Raw genomic sequence first — 20,705 nt, 5'->3', positions numbered from 1 at the left:
AAAGGGTTGCTCTTTTATTTATGTATATAGATATATATGTGTATGTGCATGGGAAAAGGGAAAAGGGAAAAGGTTAGGCAAATGGGTATGCAAAAGCAACGAAAGGGAAGAGAAGCAAAGGGAGAAGGAAGTGACCAATTGCACGCTAACGACTATTGAGATTTTTTTATATCTATTTTATTTTTTTTCCAATGTCAACGGTTGAAAATAAAAGAATTGTTAAGTATTTGGTTGCCGGCTTAGACTTTACTTTGATGCAAAACTTTCCTACTATTTTCTTTTCCTTTCATTTTCTATTGGTATTTTTTGGGTTTATTAAGGTCAATTGAAAAGATTTTGCTTGAAATTAAAACAAAGCTTACGTGTAATTACGTGATTTGAAATTTAGGTGCATACAAATGGCTCGGTCCCCGTACTCAACACCATCCAATCACAAATGGCTTGGACTTGAATTTAATGCTTGCAATTGCAATTATGTATTCTCTCTCAACAACAGGGATGTTTGGCAGCCTAGAAAATGATATTAATCACATCCATTGTGTATATCATTTGTGATAATTTTGTTGTTGTTGTTGTTGTTGTTTGTTATTATTATTATTATTATTGGAAAAATAGCATTTAGGATCCTGATTTTTTTTTAAAATATCCTATTATAATTTGCAAATATGATTTTAAAATGTTAATTAGTTTACTATTATACTTATATTGCTAGTTTGATGTGATATGCTGTATCAAATTTTTTAAAAGTCACATTTATTCTTCGACAGTAAAAAAACAACAAAAAGGATAATGCCATGAATTATGAATATAATGGTTATTAGAAAAATCAGAAAGCTAATTAAATGATAAAAGTGAGAACCAAACTATCAATCTTTTTTTCTTTTTTTTTTGGAAAAAAGAAATTAATACACCTATCATTTGTTTGTGGGAATGAGGTAGCCTTGTCTCACACGTATATAATGGGGGTTTCCACATACGACAAGTATGGCAAGTCTAGGAAATAAAATAAAGAAATAATGTTGTAAGTAGTGGACTATTTCGCAAATCTGAATTTGCTCTTCAGCATTATCCACATTTGCAGCACATTTGGCAATCATCGCAATGCTGAGAAGCTTGTACAGCTGTTATCTAGCTAAGCCAGCAGATGTGGGAGAAGGACCGCCAGAGGAGCTACGGCAGGCATTTATGTATATACGAAATACAATTGAATAATTTATACAGGCTCTCTGAAATGAATGTCTCAGCTCTCTGTTTTGCCAAAATTGCGCAATAGATGAGCAATTGCGACTCTTATTGTAATATCGAACTGTCAAAAATTGGTCACAAAAAGAGACAATTTCCCCCTTCACTAGTATGACTCTTCAATCACGAGGCAACCCCAAATAGTTAGCATTTTAGAAATATTCTTAATTAAATCTTGAGTGCATGTATATTGTCATTCATGTAATATCTCAACACTCACGTTCAGTAGATGAGGAAATTAAATAGAAAAAAAATAATAATTGTACTTTCAAAGACAACCTTGAAGAATAGCTTTTTAACATAGAGTTAATACTAATCCTTTGTTTTTAATTTATTTTTTTAATACTTTTGAATGAATCAAAACAAACATTATTGGAGCTTATAGGGGCCACCAACCTACCTCAAGTATTATGAGGTGTAGCAACTAAATGTCAATGACTTACATCCATTCTCTTATTAACAATTGATTTTTAAAGAAAACCAACAACGCATGAAGAAGAGAGATATTTTCTGAGAAATCAAATTCTATTACTTGGTCCTTCTCAAAAAAAAAAAAAAACTCTATTCATTGATGTTTATCATCATGCACCATCACATCAAAAGAGACTGGTTACATGTCTTTTTACATAGGAAACGAATCATGAACTAAAACAACTAGACCAAGCGAATCAATACTTAATTAGGTAAAGACTCGTACAACTTTAACAAGATAAATTTTAAACTTCTAAATTTGATTAAAGTGAACTAGATAACTCACAATCTACAACAGAAAAACTCGTCGAAAACGAAAATTATGTCTAGTAAAGTCGTGAAGGACGTACATCTTTGAAATTCTCGACGTCTATGGAATTTTTTTTTTTTTGTCACTCAAAGCTTGATTCAAAAAATAAATTTTCTTTTAGTCTTTAGAGTTTGAACTAATTACTCAGATAGTTATCTATATTCAAAGGAATATTCAAAACATCCATGTTGTTATTTTTATATTTTTTAAAATTAATTAGGGGAATGATATTTTTATCCAAAATAACTTTAAATTCTTACAAGTCAAACATACAATAGTCAAGAAATAGAGAATAACGAGGTGGCTGAATCTTAACGGAAGCATTTATACAATACTTGCCTTTGAGGTAATTTTGAATCTTAACGGAAGCATTTATACAATACTTACCTTTTCAAAAACTAAAGAAACATTAATCCTAACTAGTTTTAGTGCTTCAATTCTCATTAATAGTGAGAGTTAATTTATTTGCATGTGCATTTAAAGTATCGTTTTACATAACTTATACTCAACTATTGCTTTGCTTAATTCAAAACTCGTATATGTGAGATCCAATGGAAAGGGTTGCCTCATCATAATATCGAATAAAACAAATATGAATATAATACATAATAGGGCTCCAAATAGGGGATTTAGATAAAATAAAACAAATCAATTAATTATATAATTGAGGGGTATCTTTTGCGTGAGAAGAGACATCACAAGCTTCATGGGGTCCATTAATCTGACGTTGATAGACATCTGTATTTAGTACAAAATCTCAGTGCTGATTGCAGTCTTATTATATATATGTTTGTTAATCCTTACGTTATTTTAATTAAATCATTAATCCGTAAACCCTAATCTCCATACGTGCTATACACCACAAGGAAGAAGACAAGTTAATTACAAATTCGATTTAACTAAAACTTTGTTTAACTTAAATTGACCAAATTACATGCGGCCAGATCTATCATGGAATTTTAGTTTATTGAGCGATAAATATTGATGGTCCATTTGAAGACTTTAGACAAACGTGACTGTGTTGAACACGTGACGTGTGTCGCAGTTGGTTGATTGCCATTTTCAAGATGAGAAATATAATTTTAATTCCGTTCCAAATGTCAACGTGATGCGTGTGATCTCAGCCGTTGGATCAAAGCTTAATCCTTGGATAATTACTAGTGGCAATACGTGACTAACTGTGACCGACATTCTTGTATGGGTAAAAAGTGAACCCTTGAATGGCAGAGCTAAGACTTACATTGTTGAATCTTGAATGGGTCTCATGTTAAAATCCCATCTTAATTAACAAATATGACGACGTGTGACTCGTTGTTTACTATTGTAAGCTCAAAATCGTCAAATAATGTGGTGGAATTTGGGAGCTGTCGTGCCTAAGCGTGAAACATACATACGATGGTTCAATAATTAACGCCACGCATTTGTCACGTCGCGTGTCAAAATCACATGATTTTTAGATGTTATGAGCTTGATGTATCACTGAAGACACTGCCCAATTTTCGATAGTGGTCCATTCCAATACCGCTTCGTTAATCAAGGCAGCAGAATTGGCCATTCATTTCTGAATTCAGATCGTAAGCTTGAATCGACAGAGGTACGCTATTTGGATTCATCACTTCAAATTTCTACAGGAACACACAGAGTTTCTGTTATTATTAGTAATAATTTTCTCATTATATATTTGATAACTTTTGTTCTAACTGAAGACGAAAGTAACAAAATGTAGAGATGAAACTGTTACTTAATAATGAAAAATCTTCATAATTCAGCAGTAGTAGGTTTTTAAGTTGTTAAAATTTGAGATTATTTTGTCACGATAGTTGGTACGGTTGCAACATCATCTCTACATCACCTAAGTAAACTGAGCACTGTACTTGGGCTCGTTTCCCTTTGCTCACTATATAAATAAGAGAAGTTGTAAATGATTTTCGCTATAACTTATTCAAGAAAGTGATGGCGATGGATGCTGATTTAATAACGTCTAAATTTATTAGTTATGGTACACTTTTTTTTCAGATTAATGCATGCATGAATCAAATGATTAATTTGACTGTAGCGTAGCCAATTCAGTCAAACCAAATACATTGTGTATTACCAGATTAACACAAAGTGGTTCTTTCTCCTGCATCTCCAATTCAATGTCGAAATCATTACAATTATCATATGATTAGAGCTTTATCTGTTCAAGTTCCTAACTATTTTAGCAGATAAAGCCAAATTTTTCATCATGACTCCTTCCTATGTTTAAAGCGGCGTGCTGCGGCAGTGTTTGGTCCAAGCCTTATAGCTGCCGAGGTCCATTTTGGCATGAGTTTCGGCACTAAATGGGCTGCATATTGCTATAGCCCGTGACCACTTTATATATGATACAAACAAAATTCGAACCGCTCCAATGAGATTGGTAAAAGTTTATAATTGATTCGGCTTGTTACGGTCAAAGATGAAGACAGGCCTAATACTATATATATGTAGAGAAAATGTCGTTAGGGAAGTCAATTGAATTAGCCGACTCCTAAAACTGAAGCCCGTCAATATCTTTCTAGTGAATCACTTGTGAGCCACTGCACACTGTCAAAATCAAATTTGGGCTTTCATTTGTTTCGAAAAAGAATATATATTGGGCTTTTTTTTTTTTCATCACAATACCAATTGCACTGCTATACATAAATGGTGGCTGCGCATTCGCCGGTAATCTTAATTAGCTGATCGAGACGTGCATACGATAACGACGGACGATGTGGACAATAAGTGGGCAGATAATTCACGTAACCATTGGTAATTTAGTTTGAATAAAAATATACTAAATTTTTAGAGTAGGCCTTTAGTTTTGAGGTCCCTCAAAATTTCCCATAAAATCTATTTTTAATTGAAATTACCTAAATAGATAAATTAATTAATTTCTTTCTTTTTGAATGGAAATTCAAATAGACGCTTAAATAAGTTATATTCACTTAACCTAGTTTTTTATGAACCCATTTCGTAATTTATATTGATTATAAGAGTTTATAGTTATGGAAATAAAAACTATATGATAAGAACAAAGTAATTTAAGATTTTAGGATTTGTATTTAAAGTGAATTTTATGGGAAGAATATATATTTAATATATGGGTTTGTGATTTCTAAATTAAACAGGAAGAATTTTTAAGAAATAAAGTTCGAAAGGGTGTGATGACTGATGAGGATTTTTGGTTTGTGAGAAGCTCCACAGAAATTTTTAATGTTGAGCTATAGCCCACGATCGTGGATGGGCCTTCGTTTTCTGGAACGGCCCATGGAAACGGACGAGAGACTAGCCCGAGGTATTCATTCGATTATGGTCCTTGTAATACTCTACCGTGGGATACAAAAGAAGGTACAATTATTTCTCAACCCACTATGGAGATTAGATCACGACAGATCCCAAACTTTTAATGAAGGCAAAAGTTGAGTGAGCAGCAGTGAATTTGCTTTCCACAGGACGGTGATCTTTTAATGTCCCCAAGAACAATAGAAGAAACCAACATAGAACAATGTGATGAAACCCGCACCCAGATCATCAACTGACAATTTTCATATTTGTCTGTCTTTTCATTTAATCAATTGACTCAGTATGTTCAGTTTTTTTTTTAATAAAAAAAAATCAATGGATTCGGCTGCCTCATCATCATCATTTTCCTATACCTAATGTCCACAGAGACATGGCTGTGGCTGCACCTGTTATTAACCAAAGCAGAGGCTGTACCTACACGTCTAAATGAACCCTACACTTCACTTTCAACTTATTAAAGTTATAATATTAACTGCCATTGCCTTTAATGTATATTGTACTCTAGTGAATAAAACCCAATGACTCGGATCCCGATTTAAAACTTGCAGAAATTCCCAGCTTTTAAGTTGGATATGGACTTCCTGTTGGGGTTGCTGGTAACTTTATCAAAGTATGAGACTTCAATGCAATGGCAGGGACAGTACTGTCCCGTAACTTGTCAACGAATTGATAATTCATTCCGGTAAATTAATATATGGCTATGAGAGATGAGAATTACAGATGAAAAGCTATCAGCTTTTAATGCAAGATAAAGAAAAACAAACAATAGAGGTGGCCACATCTAAACAGGTTAATTTCTAGCTGCTGGTGCTAGGATCTCAGCTCTAGGCATAGGGTCCTATACGAAACTCAAAAGCAGAACCATCATCAACTGCACCAGTAAAACCCACCAAAACCCATTAACGCTATAGCTTGAGAATCCCAAAGAGGCCATGAAATGGGCGTTTTGATTCAAATTTTCACCACCCAGTAAGTTTTTTGAAACAGGTTGAAGTAATGTGACCTCTTGCTGGCATGGTTTTACCCCAAATGGAATGTGACTTGTTGACGTTAAACCAGAAGGGTAACAAAGATTTGGATTGTTCCAGGCTCCAAAACGCCTCCCCATTTTGCCATAAAACCATTCAGAGAATTGAAGCTCTCCAGATAGATTGTTTCCATTCAGGTACAATGCACTTACACAAGGCATTGTTGCTAGCTTTGGTGAGATGCTGCCTGTTAGCTTGTTGTTACTGAGACCCAAAAATCTCAGCCTCTTCAACTCAGCCATGAACTCAGGAACCTCACCAGCTAAGCCCGTGTTGGAGAGGTCCAAAATGACCAAATTTTGTAGGTTTTTCCACTCTAGGCTCTTGAGGTCTCCACCTATTGGGTTATTTGAGAAGACCATCTCCTCTAAGGAATACATTTCCTGAAGTGACTTGGTCAATTCACCTGAGAACTTATTGTTTCTAAGGTCCAAAAGGGTAATATTCTTTAAATAACCAATCTCTTTTGGTATCTTTCCTTCCAATTGATTGTTACTTAAGTCAAACTTCAGGAGTGAAGTCAAACCTCCAAGAGACAAAGGCAAAGGCCCAGATAGTGAGTTTCTACTTAAATCCAGAATCAATAGCTCACTTAAGTAACCAAAACTATCTGGAATACGACCATTTAGCCAATTTCCAGATACGACCAGCTTCTTCAAGTTGCTTAACCTGCCAAGATTTGTTGGTAATTCTCCTGACAATCCATTTTCCAGTAGCACCAAGGATCTCAGCTTCATCAAGTGACCTAAGCTAGTAGGAATTGGTCCAGTGAGACCGGGGTTTGATCGAAACTCCAATGATTCAAGGCTTCCAGCAAGATTTTCCCAGCCACTGATGGGGATGGTGGTCGGATGTTGCTGCGAGGATGTGAAGCAGTTGAAGAAGGAGAGTGATTTTAGGTGCTTAAGCTCAAACAATTGTTCTCTAAATTCCACATTTGTGACACACCCAAGAGAATTGTCGTGAAGAGAACCGAAGCTCAAGGCAGTTATATACCAAAGGTCATCATAGATATCACACGAGACACCCTGCATTTGAAGAAAATCAGAGCAAGAAATATCGCATTCAGACCTTATATCAAAATTAGTCACATTTATTTGCAGTCTATATAGGAATTTTGTACTATGTTATTTTCAACGTGTGAAAGTAAATTAAATATGCCTTTTGTGAGCCTAACACTCAAATGCCAATAAAATAAACAACTTTCTGTTGGACCGTTGAGATTTAATGAAAATGAAAAAAAGGGGGTTCTTAAAACTGTAGAATGTGATAATAAATGTAAGAATTTTCACTAGAAAGTTTGATACAGGATTTTAGCTGAAAAGTGCAATAAGGATTCAATTCTGCCATTTACCAATTTTGGAAATATTGTTTGACAAAATTTTAAAGCCCATTCTAGATTTGGTTTCTGAAAAATTCTACATTTTTTCACCCTTATTATGAAACTAACATTCATATCAAAATGCATCAAACAATTGAAAGTCGTTTTCTTGTATTTTTTTTCTTTTTCATATTTAGTAAGAATGATAAGAGTATCACCAATGCTAAAACTTGAATATGTCTAAAACATTTCTATAATTTTTTATTAAAAAAATTGCAGAAGATTACACAAATGTCAAAAAGTGCACTATTCCAACAAACAGAACTGGCCAATCTTTATTGGTTGCTACAAGCGCACCAGAAAAAGGCGGCAGCGACCAATTGGAAATTAAGCGAGGAAACAGCTGCAGATAATTAATAGAGGTTAAAAAGCAGTACCTCTATAGGAGTCCACCCACATGGGTCCGGATAAAGATTTGAGCCATTCCACCAATTCCCTACAAAGCCTTTTATGGCAGTGTAAAGTGCTTCTTGCTCTGCTTTCTCCATTGGAGCTGCTTCCATTTCTCCTTCTCCGTAGCACCTCACTCCCCAACCCAGGACTATAAGTGGAACGAAAATGAACAGCTTGATGGCCATACCGCTTTTCATGGGTTAATAACGGAATTTAAGTTTTCTTGAAGCTCAAGAAGAAGCTTGAAAACTTTTTTTCTCAGAAAAAAAAAAAACTTAGTAGAAGCAGAGGGAAAGCAGAGGAAGTTGGAGTGAAGTAGCTTTGGTTGAATGGTCATTGAACTGGATGAAATCTTTGACGGTTGAAAGCACTATGGGTATATAAATTCATTTTTTAATCAAAATAAGATGAAGAACAAACTGAAAAGACAAAGGAAATAAGAGCTCAAAACCATCAACAAAGGATGCAAAGATCTTGAGAAATATAATGGCAAGGCGGGACCCTTTCGGAAACTGTTGAGTTAACAGAGTGAAGGGAAAATGAAAATGGAGAAAATACTAAGGCAAAGCGAGAAACTAGAGCTCTTTGTTGCCTCATGTTTATAGAAAAGCTAAGGAAAGTATATAGCAGAGGAGTCCACTGGCAGGGAGAGAAAGAAAGAGAGAGAAACACAAGATCAAAGCATGCACAGTTCTCAAAGCAGAACACTAATAGTCGAAATGACAATAATAGCAGGATCAGAATAGTAGCCAACTGAAAGCGAAAGGAAAGGGCAACCCTTTATACGGGCCCTTGTGATTCTCCCATCGGACTTTTGATTTAATTACTATTTACTACTTTTAATATGGGTTTATCAGAAGTGTTGGAAAGGAAGTGGTTGTTGGAAGATTTATTGTTTGAAAGATTAGTTAGGGTTAGGGTTTTTAGAGGGGGGGGCCAATGACAATTGTTGTACATGCAAAGAAAGAGAGATGCATGTAAATGCATGCAAGACAATGTTGGGTTTTTTTTGGTCTCTTGCTCTCTCTCTCTGTGCTGAGCTGCCTTTCTGTTTCTTTCCTTTTGGGTTTGGTTTTTTTGGTTCTTAACAGTCACAGAAACACATAGGAAAAGACAAAAAGAGCTTTGAGGTTGTCGAAACGTTTTGCTGTGGCCTGCGGGGTTACTGTTGTGTCTGGCTGCCTTGGCTATAGCAGTTATGGCACTCTGCGGTGGTTTAATTAACAAGTTCATTTAAGGCAACAACAACAGTGCATCAGTGCATGTGTAAATTTAATTTATCCCACTTTATTTTGCTTGGCTTATTTAGTTTATAATGTTTGTGTTTCAGATTCTCCAGTTTTGAATATTGGCTAAGCCTGAGGGGCGAGGGCCTCTATCTGATGTTGAGACCAATTATTCTACACCATATTCTGTATATAAATGAGCTTCTCTTCTGATTTTGGATTGAATCCTCTGTTATCGTCTTCATTCATTATATAATCTTTTTCATTTGCTTTTTTGCTAAGTAGCTTCTCATGAGCAAAATACAAAATAGATAAAACTATCAAGCATATATCGTCATTAATTGATACATGACATTAAAATTTTAAAAATTTATAAAAACTTAGATTATGACAGGATAACACACCTCCTTACTAATATTTAGAAGCAAATTTAGTTTTTTATTTCTTTTTTCAAAGGCTCATATGCCTAAATTTTTCCATCACAAAGTTAATATAAAACGATCCCAATAAGTTTGTAATTATTAAAAAAAATTAATATAAAAAAATCAAAGATTAAGCCAAGTTCTATCTCCAGTAATAAGAAGCAATTTTTCTAAGTCCTGTGTTCAAATTTCATGGAAATTTGAGTTATTAATTAAAAAAAAAATACAAGAAGACTTGTAAACTTTGCAGTGTCATTGTAATAAAAACATGTCACGCTCTTGACTTTCGATTTACTTAGAAAGAAACTAACCCAAATTAAGCGAGAAGGCCCAGGTAGGGCCCATTTAGTGAATCAAAGCCCAAAGGAATTACCAATCTTTTGTAAGTTACCGCTTGCGGCTTACCAATAGGGTTGGCAATGGGATAGGATGGGATGAGATTTATCAATCTCAGTCCCATCCCGTATATGTAAATGAGATGAAAAAATGTCAAAATTCCGTCTCTATATTTTTTTTGGGACAAAAATATGTCCCAATCCCATCCCAAAGGAGATGGGATCCTGCGGGATCCTATCCCAATTGAAAAAATTTTCATTCTTAATCGGTAATGAGACGGGATGGGACGAAATTTATCAATCTCACTCCCGTCCCGCATATGTAATTGGGATAAAAAATGTCTCAATCTCGTCCCTAAATTTTTGTATGGGACAAAAATATGTTTCAATTCCATCCCAAATGAGATAAGATCCTGCAAGATCCCATCCCATCAGAAAAAATTGCTATCTCTACTTACCAAGTACATCCTAGTCCCACTCTAACCAGCTAAGTCTCCTTCAATTGAACGAGAAAATGATAGAGACAAGGAGGGAGGAAAGGGAGCGAAAGAGGACGACAAGATTAAATGAACAGTTTTAAGAAGCCAACCTAACTTGGACCACAAAATACAGAATTGATCAGGGCTCAGAGATAAGAGGCCTACTGAGTCTAAGCATAGCCCATAAAGTACTTAAAATTTATGTGGGCAGGCCTGCTGCCCTAATTCAAGCTGTCAAGTCCTTTTCTCTCTTACCTTTGTAACAGTGACCCCATTTTACAGACACATTGAGATTTCATAGGGAGATGGGGCTATCTGTGACTGTGACCGTGGTCTCCAGCACCAAAGCGACGATACCAACATAGGCCACACTTTAGCCGTACCCCTCTCATTTTAATTTCACTCCTATACTTTTTCTGTTTTTTTCCCTGATAATTAATCCAAAGTATTCAACCATTCTTTTTTATGAATATTGATGATGCGGACTGAACAAAACAAAGGAAGGGGCACTGATTTCATCAAATTGAGACTTCGATTTTTGCATCAACAACAGAAACTAGGGGCATGCCGTGTGCTCGGCCTCCGCCAACTTTTCTCCTATATTTCAGCTTCTTTTCCCCATAAATAATAATGAAGTGGCAAAAAGCAAAAAAGAATAGTGAAAACTGGAGCGTTATTAGTGATTAATTTGATTTAGGTTTTCAAGTCTCTCTGATGAAACTGAATATTCACACAATGCTGTGGTTCGTCTCTAATGACGATTGGAGACTGAATCCCTTGCTTTGACATGCTACAGCAAGCTAGAACTAACAATTACCATTTTCCAATAAATTGGCGAACGGCAGCTCATTTTCATCATTTGGAGATACTGGTTAAAGAATTCCATCCGTTAAATTGAAAAATGAAATTACAAGTAGCTTAAATCAAATCAACGAGGGCGTGGGTTCAGCATCTATCACAACTCGCCTCCGAATTTTAAGCAAAACCAGTCAATCATCCACCGCCTTTCTCTTTTTACAGCAGATGAACTTTCCCGGTTATACTAATTTCTTAATAATACCTATAGAGAGAGAGAAAGAGAGAGAGAACAGCTCCAAATACAAGCCTTAAAGAATAAGGAACAAAATTAAAATACAAAAAAATGGGAGTTGGGAAGTTCTTCAGGATGTGAAAAAATTCCAAAGCTTCTTCCCTATTGAAGCTTCCCCAGGATGATCTGAATCATCATCGTCATCTTCTTCATCCTCAAGGACTCTGCCCCCATTCTCATCTTCATCAACATACTCTGATGTACCATTAACTTCCTCACTCAACACAGTATTTTCAATTGACTTGGGGGCATCAGCATTCTCGTCAACTATGTTCGTAGTTGACTTAAACTGCATGAAATAAGAACAAATGAAAAACACACCCAACAAATAGATTGTGGAGGAACATCAGCTAAAATTAGCTACTAGCCAAAACTTGGAAAGTAAAAGGATTTTACCCTAACAGCCCTGTCCCGTGAGAGCTCCATGCTTTTTACTGAAGTAACCTGCGCCAAGTGGGTAGATTTCCCATTCTCATTCAGAACTGCAGGTGGGAATGTAGAAGCAGATTTCGGATTTGATACCACTTCCACTGGATTAGTAACTTCAGCTACCGTCTTATTAGCCTTGCTCAGATCAGCCGAGGCCTCTAATGCCAAGACTGCGCTAGAACTGATAAGAGTTAAATAAGATATATTAGACTAAAGAGTGTTGGTTCTTGCTCACTATAGCTTTAGCTATATTCAGAAAAAAAAACCTAACTGGATCGTACAAGTAATCGATGAAGTTACAAATCAAGGACAGAGCACAATACTGTTTTCTGTGAGATGGAAAACCACAGAATAATTCATGTGAGAAGATATGTTCCATCTCAATGAATTTTACTTTCACTAAAATGTTTCGATTTCAGAAATCAACTCTCATTCCATTTTCTATTGTTCAAATTTACACATTTTTTAGATTATCACAGTGAGATTACCAAAGATGGTAAATATAGCTCAACCTTTAGCCTCAGTGATTACAAATATTTAACAATGCCCTTCACCACAGTATACTTCAATGAACCTACATTACAAGAGATTTTCAACCCTTGTGACCATACACAAAAGTGAGACTATATCTCAAGATCAAAAATTTGAAAGAATGTTTTGCAATTTTCGTTTTCTAAAGTGGGAATAAGATGTTCTTCCAATGTCGGAATATCATTTTATTTTATTTCAGCAATTTCTCTAGTAAAACCAATTCAGGAACAAAAGCTAATAAAAACCCAACTCGGTAAACATGATAATACGTTGATCAAGCATACTGATACTCAAGCCCTTGGAAACTTTCTGAAGTCGGGGAAAGGACTGGACAGAGAAACTGGCCAGCAGTAAAAACATTGATTTGCAAACAGTCAAACAAATTACTATACCATTAAAGCTTGTTTCTATTGAATAATTTCACTGGAAAAGTTCATCAAATCAGTGCACACCCTGAAAAGAAGCATCATTCTAAGATAGAACTACAGCTTTATTTCATCACAAACACAATCCACACACAAGAAAACATTAATGCTTACGTCTTGTGTCGCCTGAGGTTGTATCGCCTCTCCCCTGGAGTTTGTGACACTGTAGCTACAGTTTGACGCCTCTTCCTACGGCCACCACCAGCTGTGACACTGTCAGAATATCCCTCGCTATCAGCACCATCTTTCTCACTCTGCGTAGTTTTTGAGGTTTGAGGTCGTCGCCGCTTCTTTGCCATATTACTTGCTTCCTGAGTATGACTAGAAATGCCTTGACTGTCCTCGTGTGCCTGAAAACTTGCATTCAATCCTGCACCTTCTGGGCTTTCCCCAAGAAACAACTTTGCATCCTCAACCGCAGCCTTTACTGAGCGTGTCCTATTCACTCCAGACTTGCGCTTTCTACCAGGTCTCCGTTTCCCACTCCTCAGTTCAGACTGTTGGGAATCCTCAGCAACATCTTCTACTTTACTATCCATGTAGCTATGCCCATCTACAGATGGAGCATATTCATCATCCATCTCTCTGTTTGTGGAATCATTCACTAGCCTGAAAGATGATTGAGGTTCATCTTCAGGACTACTGTACCCTATTGCTTCTTTACTGACAAGCACACCAGGCCCCTCAGCTTTTTCTTGCATAATAGTGGGCACAGCTGACTGTGGTTCTTCCTCTTCCAACATTGAAGTAGAAATATGCTCACTCTTTTTAATTGGAGATATGCTGAAAATTTTTGAAGTGCATTTACGCAGCCAAGACATGTGACCTCCAGAATCAGCTCTTCCCAAATTCATTCCACCATGAGAATTACTGATATTTGAGTCATAAGGAGCAGCTACATCACCTTGACGGTTCCCTAAACATCTTTCTGCCACCTGTGGTAGAGGAATATCATTCCTGGCTTCATCATCAGGGAGTTGCAGGTTTGAAATTACAAATGCTCTCATCATTTCTCCACAATTCTTGCAACTTGTGTGCTTCTCAACAAACTCCAGAAACCGTTCTTTTTCACGTTTAAATTGCTCTCGATCACCATAAAGCCTCCTACAAAGAATATCAAGCTCATCAATGTCCTTGCGCATTCCAAGTTGTTGTTCTTGCAGCTTCTCCCTGTTAACTTTAACTTCATGCTTCTCCTTTTCTAATTGATCCCTTTCAGACTTTATTTCTTGTATTTCTCCCTCTGCAACTTCCTTCAAGTGAGCAATATCATTAAGTACTCTCTCCCTCTTCTCCTCAAATGTCCTTGTTCTTTCTTGCAGTTCTTTTTCCATTTTGTCCCGCCTATTCAGCAGCTCAGCCTCCTGATTCATCCTCTGCATTTCAAATTCTTCAAGCATCTTCCTGCGATCATTTTTAGCTTTTTCAGACAAAACCAACTGCTCATGCCTCATTGTGGCTTCAAATGCTTCTTTGTCTAGTCTGATAGCTTCTATCTCCCTCTGAACATAATCCCGCATGGCACATTCCTCTTTCTTCAACCTTTCTTCTGCAGAATGCTGCAATTTTTCAAGCTTCTTTTTCTCGTCAGCAATTTTCTCTTGTTCTTTATTAATTTCATCTCTTTTCTCATCCAGCACTTCCCATTCTTTCTCAAATTTCTCCCGATCCTGTTGCAAATCTTCGTGCTCCTTCAAAAGTAACTCCTGCTGATGTCTGTACGTTTCAATCTGTTGTTTCAGTTGTGACTGCAAACGGAGGAGTTCTGACTTCTCTTCTTCATTTATTTTCAGTTTCTGACACTCCTCTTGAATCTGCAATTCCTGCTGAACATTTTCAGACTCTATCTTATCAATCTCAACTTTAAGAATCTGCAAGCTTTCTTTGTCAGCAATCAATTTTTGCTTTTCCAACTCCAACTTTTTCTCCTCAGCTTTCACAAACTTTTCTCTCTCTTTTACAGATTTCAACCTAGCTGCGAGATCATTCTCTTTCTCCTTCACTCTATCTGACTTCTTATCCAATGCTTGCTCACGTCTTTCCAACTTCTCTTCCCTGTGGCTAATTTCAAACTCTTGCTGATCCAGTGCACTTATCTTACTTCTCATTTCCTCCTCAATTGATTTTCTCTTCTCTTCCAACTCCAACTCAAACTCCTGCTGCTTAGCATCCAGAATGGCTCTTTGATCATCAAGAAGCTTCTGAATCTCTACCTGAAGAAGACCATAGATACAGAAGTTTTTGAACGACAACATAAATTCATTAGTAGATACTTTCAGAACAAACACAAACTGTTCCTCTTAAAAGCAAATATAATCATTTACTTGCTCCAAGCCAACAAATGAAACTACTCTAACCAGAGACAGAAACAGATGAAGAAATTTACACAAGCAAAAACACAAATATGGAAGTATAAAATAATTTATCGCCACAACCCAACACAAGTCAAATGGCCAAAAACATTCACCACACCCTTTCTAATCGTTTACAACAAAAAAATGCAAAGTCATCATAAAAATGCTGAAACTGTCCCAGTTGAGCTATCATTTAATTAATGAATCTGTGGCATAAGTTCTCATGAACACACAATGACAACATACCTTTTCCAACTAAAAACACATCCAAACAACTTTAAATACCGAACAATGTTATTGTAAGGCTATCGAAGAAGCTCTAATCAGTCAACAATAATTTTCTTATTCAATTGGCCTAAACTTGGCATAAGTTTCTATGCATGAAAAAGCATTGTCAGTTTAATAAATACAACACGTGATTCGACTCTTAAAATTAAGTTCTGCAAGGCTCATCACCGTACTTTTGCCAATTAGTTTTGGGCTATCAAACTAAATAATGAGTGAGAAGGCAAAAAAAAAAAAAAAGAGAGATTGGAGTGGGGGACTGTGAGAGAAGAGGAGTTAAGAAGGAAAACCTGATACCGGCACATACACTTGACCCAGAAAAAGTTCAGTTAGGCCGTAAATATTGACAGAGGATCTAAATTCAGGCTGCAATAGAAGTGAAAAAATTTTGATTTCAAATGACCTTCAAATACACTTGCAGCAGAAGGCTCTCAGTGACATTTATGCACACAAAAATCTCAGAGCGAAAGAGAGAGAGTATGTAGCATTCATTATTTGCTGAGTATACTGGCTAGACCATCTTGAATCATAACCGATAGCAAATTAAAGTCAATAACAAAAGAAGACCGACTCACTCTTCATGTATCAGGTGTGAGAATATCATCCAAACTCCAACTCAAAAGTTTTACACCTAATAAGCTTGCACAGTTTCATTACTAATAAGCAAAAAGCATTGATGTTGAAGAAACTTCAAACGACATCGATAGAGCATCGGCATATTGTGCTGGCAAATAATGATTGAAAAATGCCGTCTATTGCTTCATGGATCAAATTGAAAAGAAAAAGTAAACTACCAAACAAGATGTATTCCAATAGTTGCATAATGTACATAGAGCATTTACTTAGCAGGAAAGAACAAGCACTGGGACTCACTCTTTCCCTTGCATTAAGTTTTTCTTCTATTGTCAGGAGTCTCTTTTCTTTCATTTCTACGGTGCTTCTCAAACAATCAGCTTCCTGAAAAAAAAAAATTTAATAAAACATTATATGAAAACGAAGGTAAACTGTAAGCACAAATAAAATACAACAAATAGATCAGATAGGCCAGAAAACCCACTCTTTCCTTTACAACTAACTCTGCTAGTCGACTATTTATTTCATCCTCCCTTTCTTTCAACTTTGAGCTGGACAAATCAATTTTCTTTTCCAACTCTTCAAGGTCCCTTTCTTTCTGCTTAAGAATCCTTTCGTTTTCATTTGCCTTTACCTCTCTTTGATTAAGAGTTCTCCTAAGCTCAGATAGCCTTTCATCCCCTATCTGTAGTTTCTTCTCCCACTCCCTTAAATCTTCTCTTTGTTTATAGAAAGCAGCCTCATGTGCTTCTCGTCTAAGATCAACAGAACCAAATACAAAAATTAATGCAAACACCATCTTATGTTACTTACATACTCAAGAAAGTTTAAAAGAAGCCTTTATCAGAAATTATAAAAGTACTAAGCATGAAGCGTACTCTGTAACTAAAGAAAGGCGCTCCCTCTTAATCACACTTTCACGAGATTCCAACTCTTGCAATTTCATCTCTAATTCAGAGCTCTTTCTATTTACCTCAGCAAGTTTGGCTTCAGCAGCATGAAACTTCTCTTCCACCTCCAAAGATTTACCCTCAATTCCACCAAGCAGAGTATTTGCATCAGTCAACGTTTTCTCAGAAAACAACTTGGTTTGGGCATGCTCCTCTCCCATATCACGCAAAGCCTTTTCAAGCTGCAGTGATAAAGCCATGACCATGATAAGGGCATAAGTAGCCAATTACAATAGAGGCATCATAACCATTAGTTCAGTAACTAGTGATGTTGGAAAAATAAAATAATATATATATATAGGGTACTGTTCCAATCCGGGAGTCCCGGATTGGAACAGTTTCCGGGACAAAAACTAGTGGCTGCACATGGTGGACCCCACCATGTGCAGCCCACAAATTAAATTAAAAAAAAAAAAAAAGCCCCCCGCGGCCGTTGGATTGAAATCCAACGGCCCCTGGGGGATTCCCCGACAATGATTCAATCCGGGGCCCCCGGATTGGGCCACTGTCCTATATTTATATATATTTTATTGTTCAAGCATTCTAAAGGAGATCCCAAATCATCTAGTAATGAAGTGTATTACTGCACAATTTGTAGTAAGACTAATGCAATACATATAATATAAAACATGAAAAAGATTTGCTAACTGAAAGCTAAGAAGGTAACCAAAAAGAAAGAAATTTGAACAAAAACAAGAAAGTATTGTAAAACAAAATGCATAAGCATACATGGATCATTAACTTCCATGATTACTAGATAAAGCAAAAAGGAATATAGGAAAAGCATACATCTGCAACACACTGCTTTTCCATGCTCAAGGCTCTCCTCAAATTATCTTCACGCTTCTCAGCCTCAGAAAATGCAATCAAATGAGCTGACTGTTCACGTTTTAGAATCTCCTGTGTTTCTTCAAATGATTGCCTCAGTTCTTCAATCTTTGAAGTCCACTCTTTTTTCTCAATAAGGAGAAGCCCCATATTGTACTGGTAATCATACAACTGCCAGAAACAATAGTTTATCAGGTGGTGCAAAACAATTGCTAAAATTTATTATAAGGCTTCAACCCGGAAGTTAATGTCATCTGACACTATACTAAAAACACAGGTAAAACAGGGAAAAAAATGTTATGAAGAAGACACAGAAGAAAGAAGATTAAAAACGTGATAAGAAAATTGATTATTAAACTATAGCTTTCACAGAAACCAAAGGAAGTACAAATAGAGAGACTATGCATCCCAGTGGCGAGTTTGGCCAAAGAAACAAGCTTTAAATTTTACTGATAGTTATGTGAAACACCATGCTACCATAAAACAACTATGAAATTCCCCTAAGCAAATTTATAGTAGTGGACCAACAGGCACCAAACATATCTGTTGAATACAGATGTAATTTGTCACATGTTTAGAATCCTTCCAACTAAGATATATAGATTGTGGTATGATGATGAAGACTTCTTCAAACCACAAGTAAAACTAGAATCTTTTAACCCAACAAAACCCAAAAAACAAAAATTGTTTACCATGAAACGCTTTTCGACTTCATTTTAATCGATAATAAAACAAGTTAATCATCTCTTCAAATCCGGTGCACAACACAAGATGGGCTAATACACCCATTAGAAATCTTTAATAATAAGATTATCGAATGGTAAACATTTGATTAACGGTTAACAAATCAAATAGTAGTTCAGTTCTATACTCAAACTGTCTTAGTTCAATAAGCAGTCTAGGTACAATATATTTTATACAACTGCTCTATTATAACAATAAAATCAAGAATTGATATCATGCATTCAACTGAAAAACAAAATAAGCGACCTCTTTCTCAAGCTTGGAGACTTTCTCCATAAGAGCCTCGCGGTCTTTCCGCTCCATTGTGGCCTCGTCCAGCAACCCGGCCTCCCTGAACCTCCTCCAATCATCCTCCGATTCGGCCGGAAAGACCGTCGCCGAACCACTATTGTAATCCAACAAAGAATTTACCGGAGGCGGGGGTGGAACCGACGGGGTTTCAGCAAAAGCAACGGCCTTCCCTTTAATATTCCTTGCATTTGAAATGGCGCCACTACTCTGCGCTTCGGTGCCTCTCGGAGTTAGCTTCGTTGCCGGAATCGGCCTTCTCTGTGGTGTGAACATCGCTGTCCCAGGAAAAGATTACAAGAATCTACTTTTCTTGAAAAAGAAACCCTAATATCTTTTCCGTTCCGTTAGATTCAAATGAAACGGAAGACGGAACGGGGATTAAAGGAGTACCGGAGAGTTGGGAACTGATTTTTTTTCACTCTCTGTTTCTCTTTTGAATTTGAATTCTGAAATAAAATTTTGTGTGGCGTCTGGTTATTAAAAAATTAACTAAGAAAATCGAGTGTATTATCGAGCGAAGATGACTCGCGTCCTCAGTTTCTGTTTCTTGTTGTGGTTTTATTTTATTATCCCCGATAAGATTTCTGAAAACAGTCTTTGTTGGGAGGGTATTGCAGTCATTACATTGGAAAGTCACTTGAACTCTGCGGTGTCCGGTGTTCTCGGTGAAATGACGTGTCTCTCTCTGGCTGCGGGACTGAGATGGAAGAATCTGGGGATTGTTTGATTGAATTTGAATTATGGTAGCAGATCAAACTCATTAATGCGCCATTTAAGATTATTTTCTTGGAGAATTAAAAATAATTTTAAAAAATTAAATTTTAATTTTAATATTTAATAATTTTTTTAAAAAAATTATTTTCGATAAAATCACTTTATCTTACAATAAATGTAAAAAATAAAGAAAAAATTACTTTTAAAATCTGATTTTAATAATTACTGTTATATTTAATACAATTTCATATATATCCCATATATATTATAAATCTAAAATTCTCCTTATTACTTAAAAAATGAAAATCACTATTTTTAAAGGAATTATTATTATTACTAATTATATTGAGATAATAAAATAAAAAAATTAATAGTACAAATAAATGAAGAAAATATTTTATATACATGTTTATATATGTATAAATAAATTTTATTTAATATTATATTCAATTTAATCATTTATATTCTTATAACAGTTTAATAATAAGATTTATCAAACACATATAACTGCTTTTAAAACTTACAGTATTTTTAAAAATAAATTTCACAAAATGTTTAATTAATTCTATTCATACGTGATTATTTTTATAGTACAACTAATAACAATTATTTTAAAAACTACAGTATTACTAAACTAGTCCTAAACTCATTATGTAATTAAATCACTTCAAAATAAATTATTTTTGAATGCCTGTGACTTTTTAGTACTTGAATTCTCTTCAATCACAAATTGCTGCAAAGTTACACTTTCACTGAGGTCTATTGATTTAAAAGAGAATAATTTCACAAGGGCATTAAATAAGGCATTATACAATGATGAATACTGCTTCCATAAAAATGTTTTTGGAGTTGAGGATGTGTTTGCCTGCCAGAACGGGGAATAGAAATCATTCTT

The 20,705-nt window shown here is 35.7% G+C and overlaps 2 protein-coding genes across 2 annotated transcripts; both read right to left on the bottom strand.

The window, feature by feature from the left end:
- Nucleotides 1-5,987: 5,987 nt before the first annotated feature.
- LOC102617701 (piriformospora indica-insensitive protein 2-like) lies at nucleotides 5,988-9,038 on the bottom strand. The gene is made up of 2 exons (XM_006484331.4): nucleotides 8,119-9,038; nucleotides 5,988-7,388 (listed from the first exon to the last, which is right to left on the bottom strand). Exons 1-2 carry the CDS (start codon nucleotides 8,329-8,331, stop codon nucleotides 6,171-6,173), a joined length of 1,431 nt encoding a protein of 476 aa, XP_006484394.2. The 5' UTR covers nucleotides 8,332-9,038; the 3' UTR covers nucleotides 5,988-6,170.
- A 2,430-nt stretch (nucleotides 9,039-11,468) lies between these two features.
- On the bottom strand, nucleotides 11,469-19,757 carry LOC102617982 (nuclear matrix constituent protein 1). The gene is made up of 8 exons (XM_006484332.4): nucleotides 19,052-19,757; nucleotides 18,023-18,232; nucleotides 17,162-17,415; nucleotides 16,768-17,038; nucleotides 16,584-16,667; nucleotides 13,186-15,284; nucleotides 12,083-12,296; nucleotides 11,469-11,975 (listed from the first exon to the last, which is right to left on the bottom strand). Exons 1-8 carry the CDS (start codon nucleotides 19,367-19,369, stop codon nucleotides 11,757-11,759), a joined length of 3,669 nt encoding a protein of 1,222 aa, XP_006484395.1. The 5' UTR covers nucleotides 19,370-19,757; the 3' UTR covers nucleotides 11,469-11,756.
- Between the last annotated feature and the right edge of the window lie 948 nt (nucleotides 19,758-20,705).

This window comes from Citrus sinensis, chromosome 4 (genome assembly GCF_022201045.2).
Source record: "Citrus sinensis cultivar Valencia sweet orange chromosome 4, DVS_A1.0, whole genome shotgun sequence".
In the NCBI taxonomy this organism is placed as follows: domain Eukaryota; kingdom Viridiplantae; phylum Streptophyta; class Magnoliopsida; order Sapindales; family Rutaceae; genus Citrus; species Citrus sinensis.
The sequence above is the reverse complement of the archived record's forward strand: the minus strand, read 5'-3'. Positions and strand labels throughout refer to the sequence as shown.

What these genes read in the sequence shown, in the direction of transcription:
- LOC102617701 (XM_006484331.4), bottom strand. Translation starts at nt 8,331, where the DNA reads ATGAAAAGCGGTATGGCCATCAAGCTGTTCATTTTCGTTCCACTTATA. An exon ending in GTGGGTGGACTCCTATAGAG is followed by an intron (nt 7,389 to 8,118) that starts GTACTGCTTTTT and finishes CTTCAAATGCAG; the next exon opens with GGTGTCTCGTGTGATATCTA.
- LOC102617982 (XM_006484332.4), bottom strand. Translation starts at nt 19,369, where the DNA reads ATGTTCACACCACAGAGAAGGCCGATTCCGGCAACGAAGCTAACTCCG. An exon ending in TCTCCAAGCTTGAGAAAGAG is followed by an intron (nt 18,233 to 19,051) that starts GTCGCTTATTTT and finishes TGTTTCTGGCAG; the next exon opens with TTGTATGATTACCAGTACAA. An exon ending in AAAAGCAGTGTGTTGCAGAT is followed by an intron (nt 17,416 to 18,022) that starts GTATGCTTTTCC and finishes TTATCACTGCAG; the next exon opens with CTTGAAAAGGCTTTGCGTGA.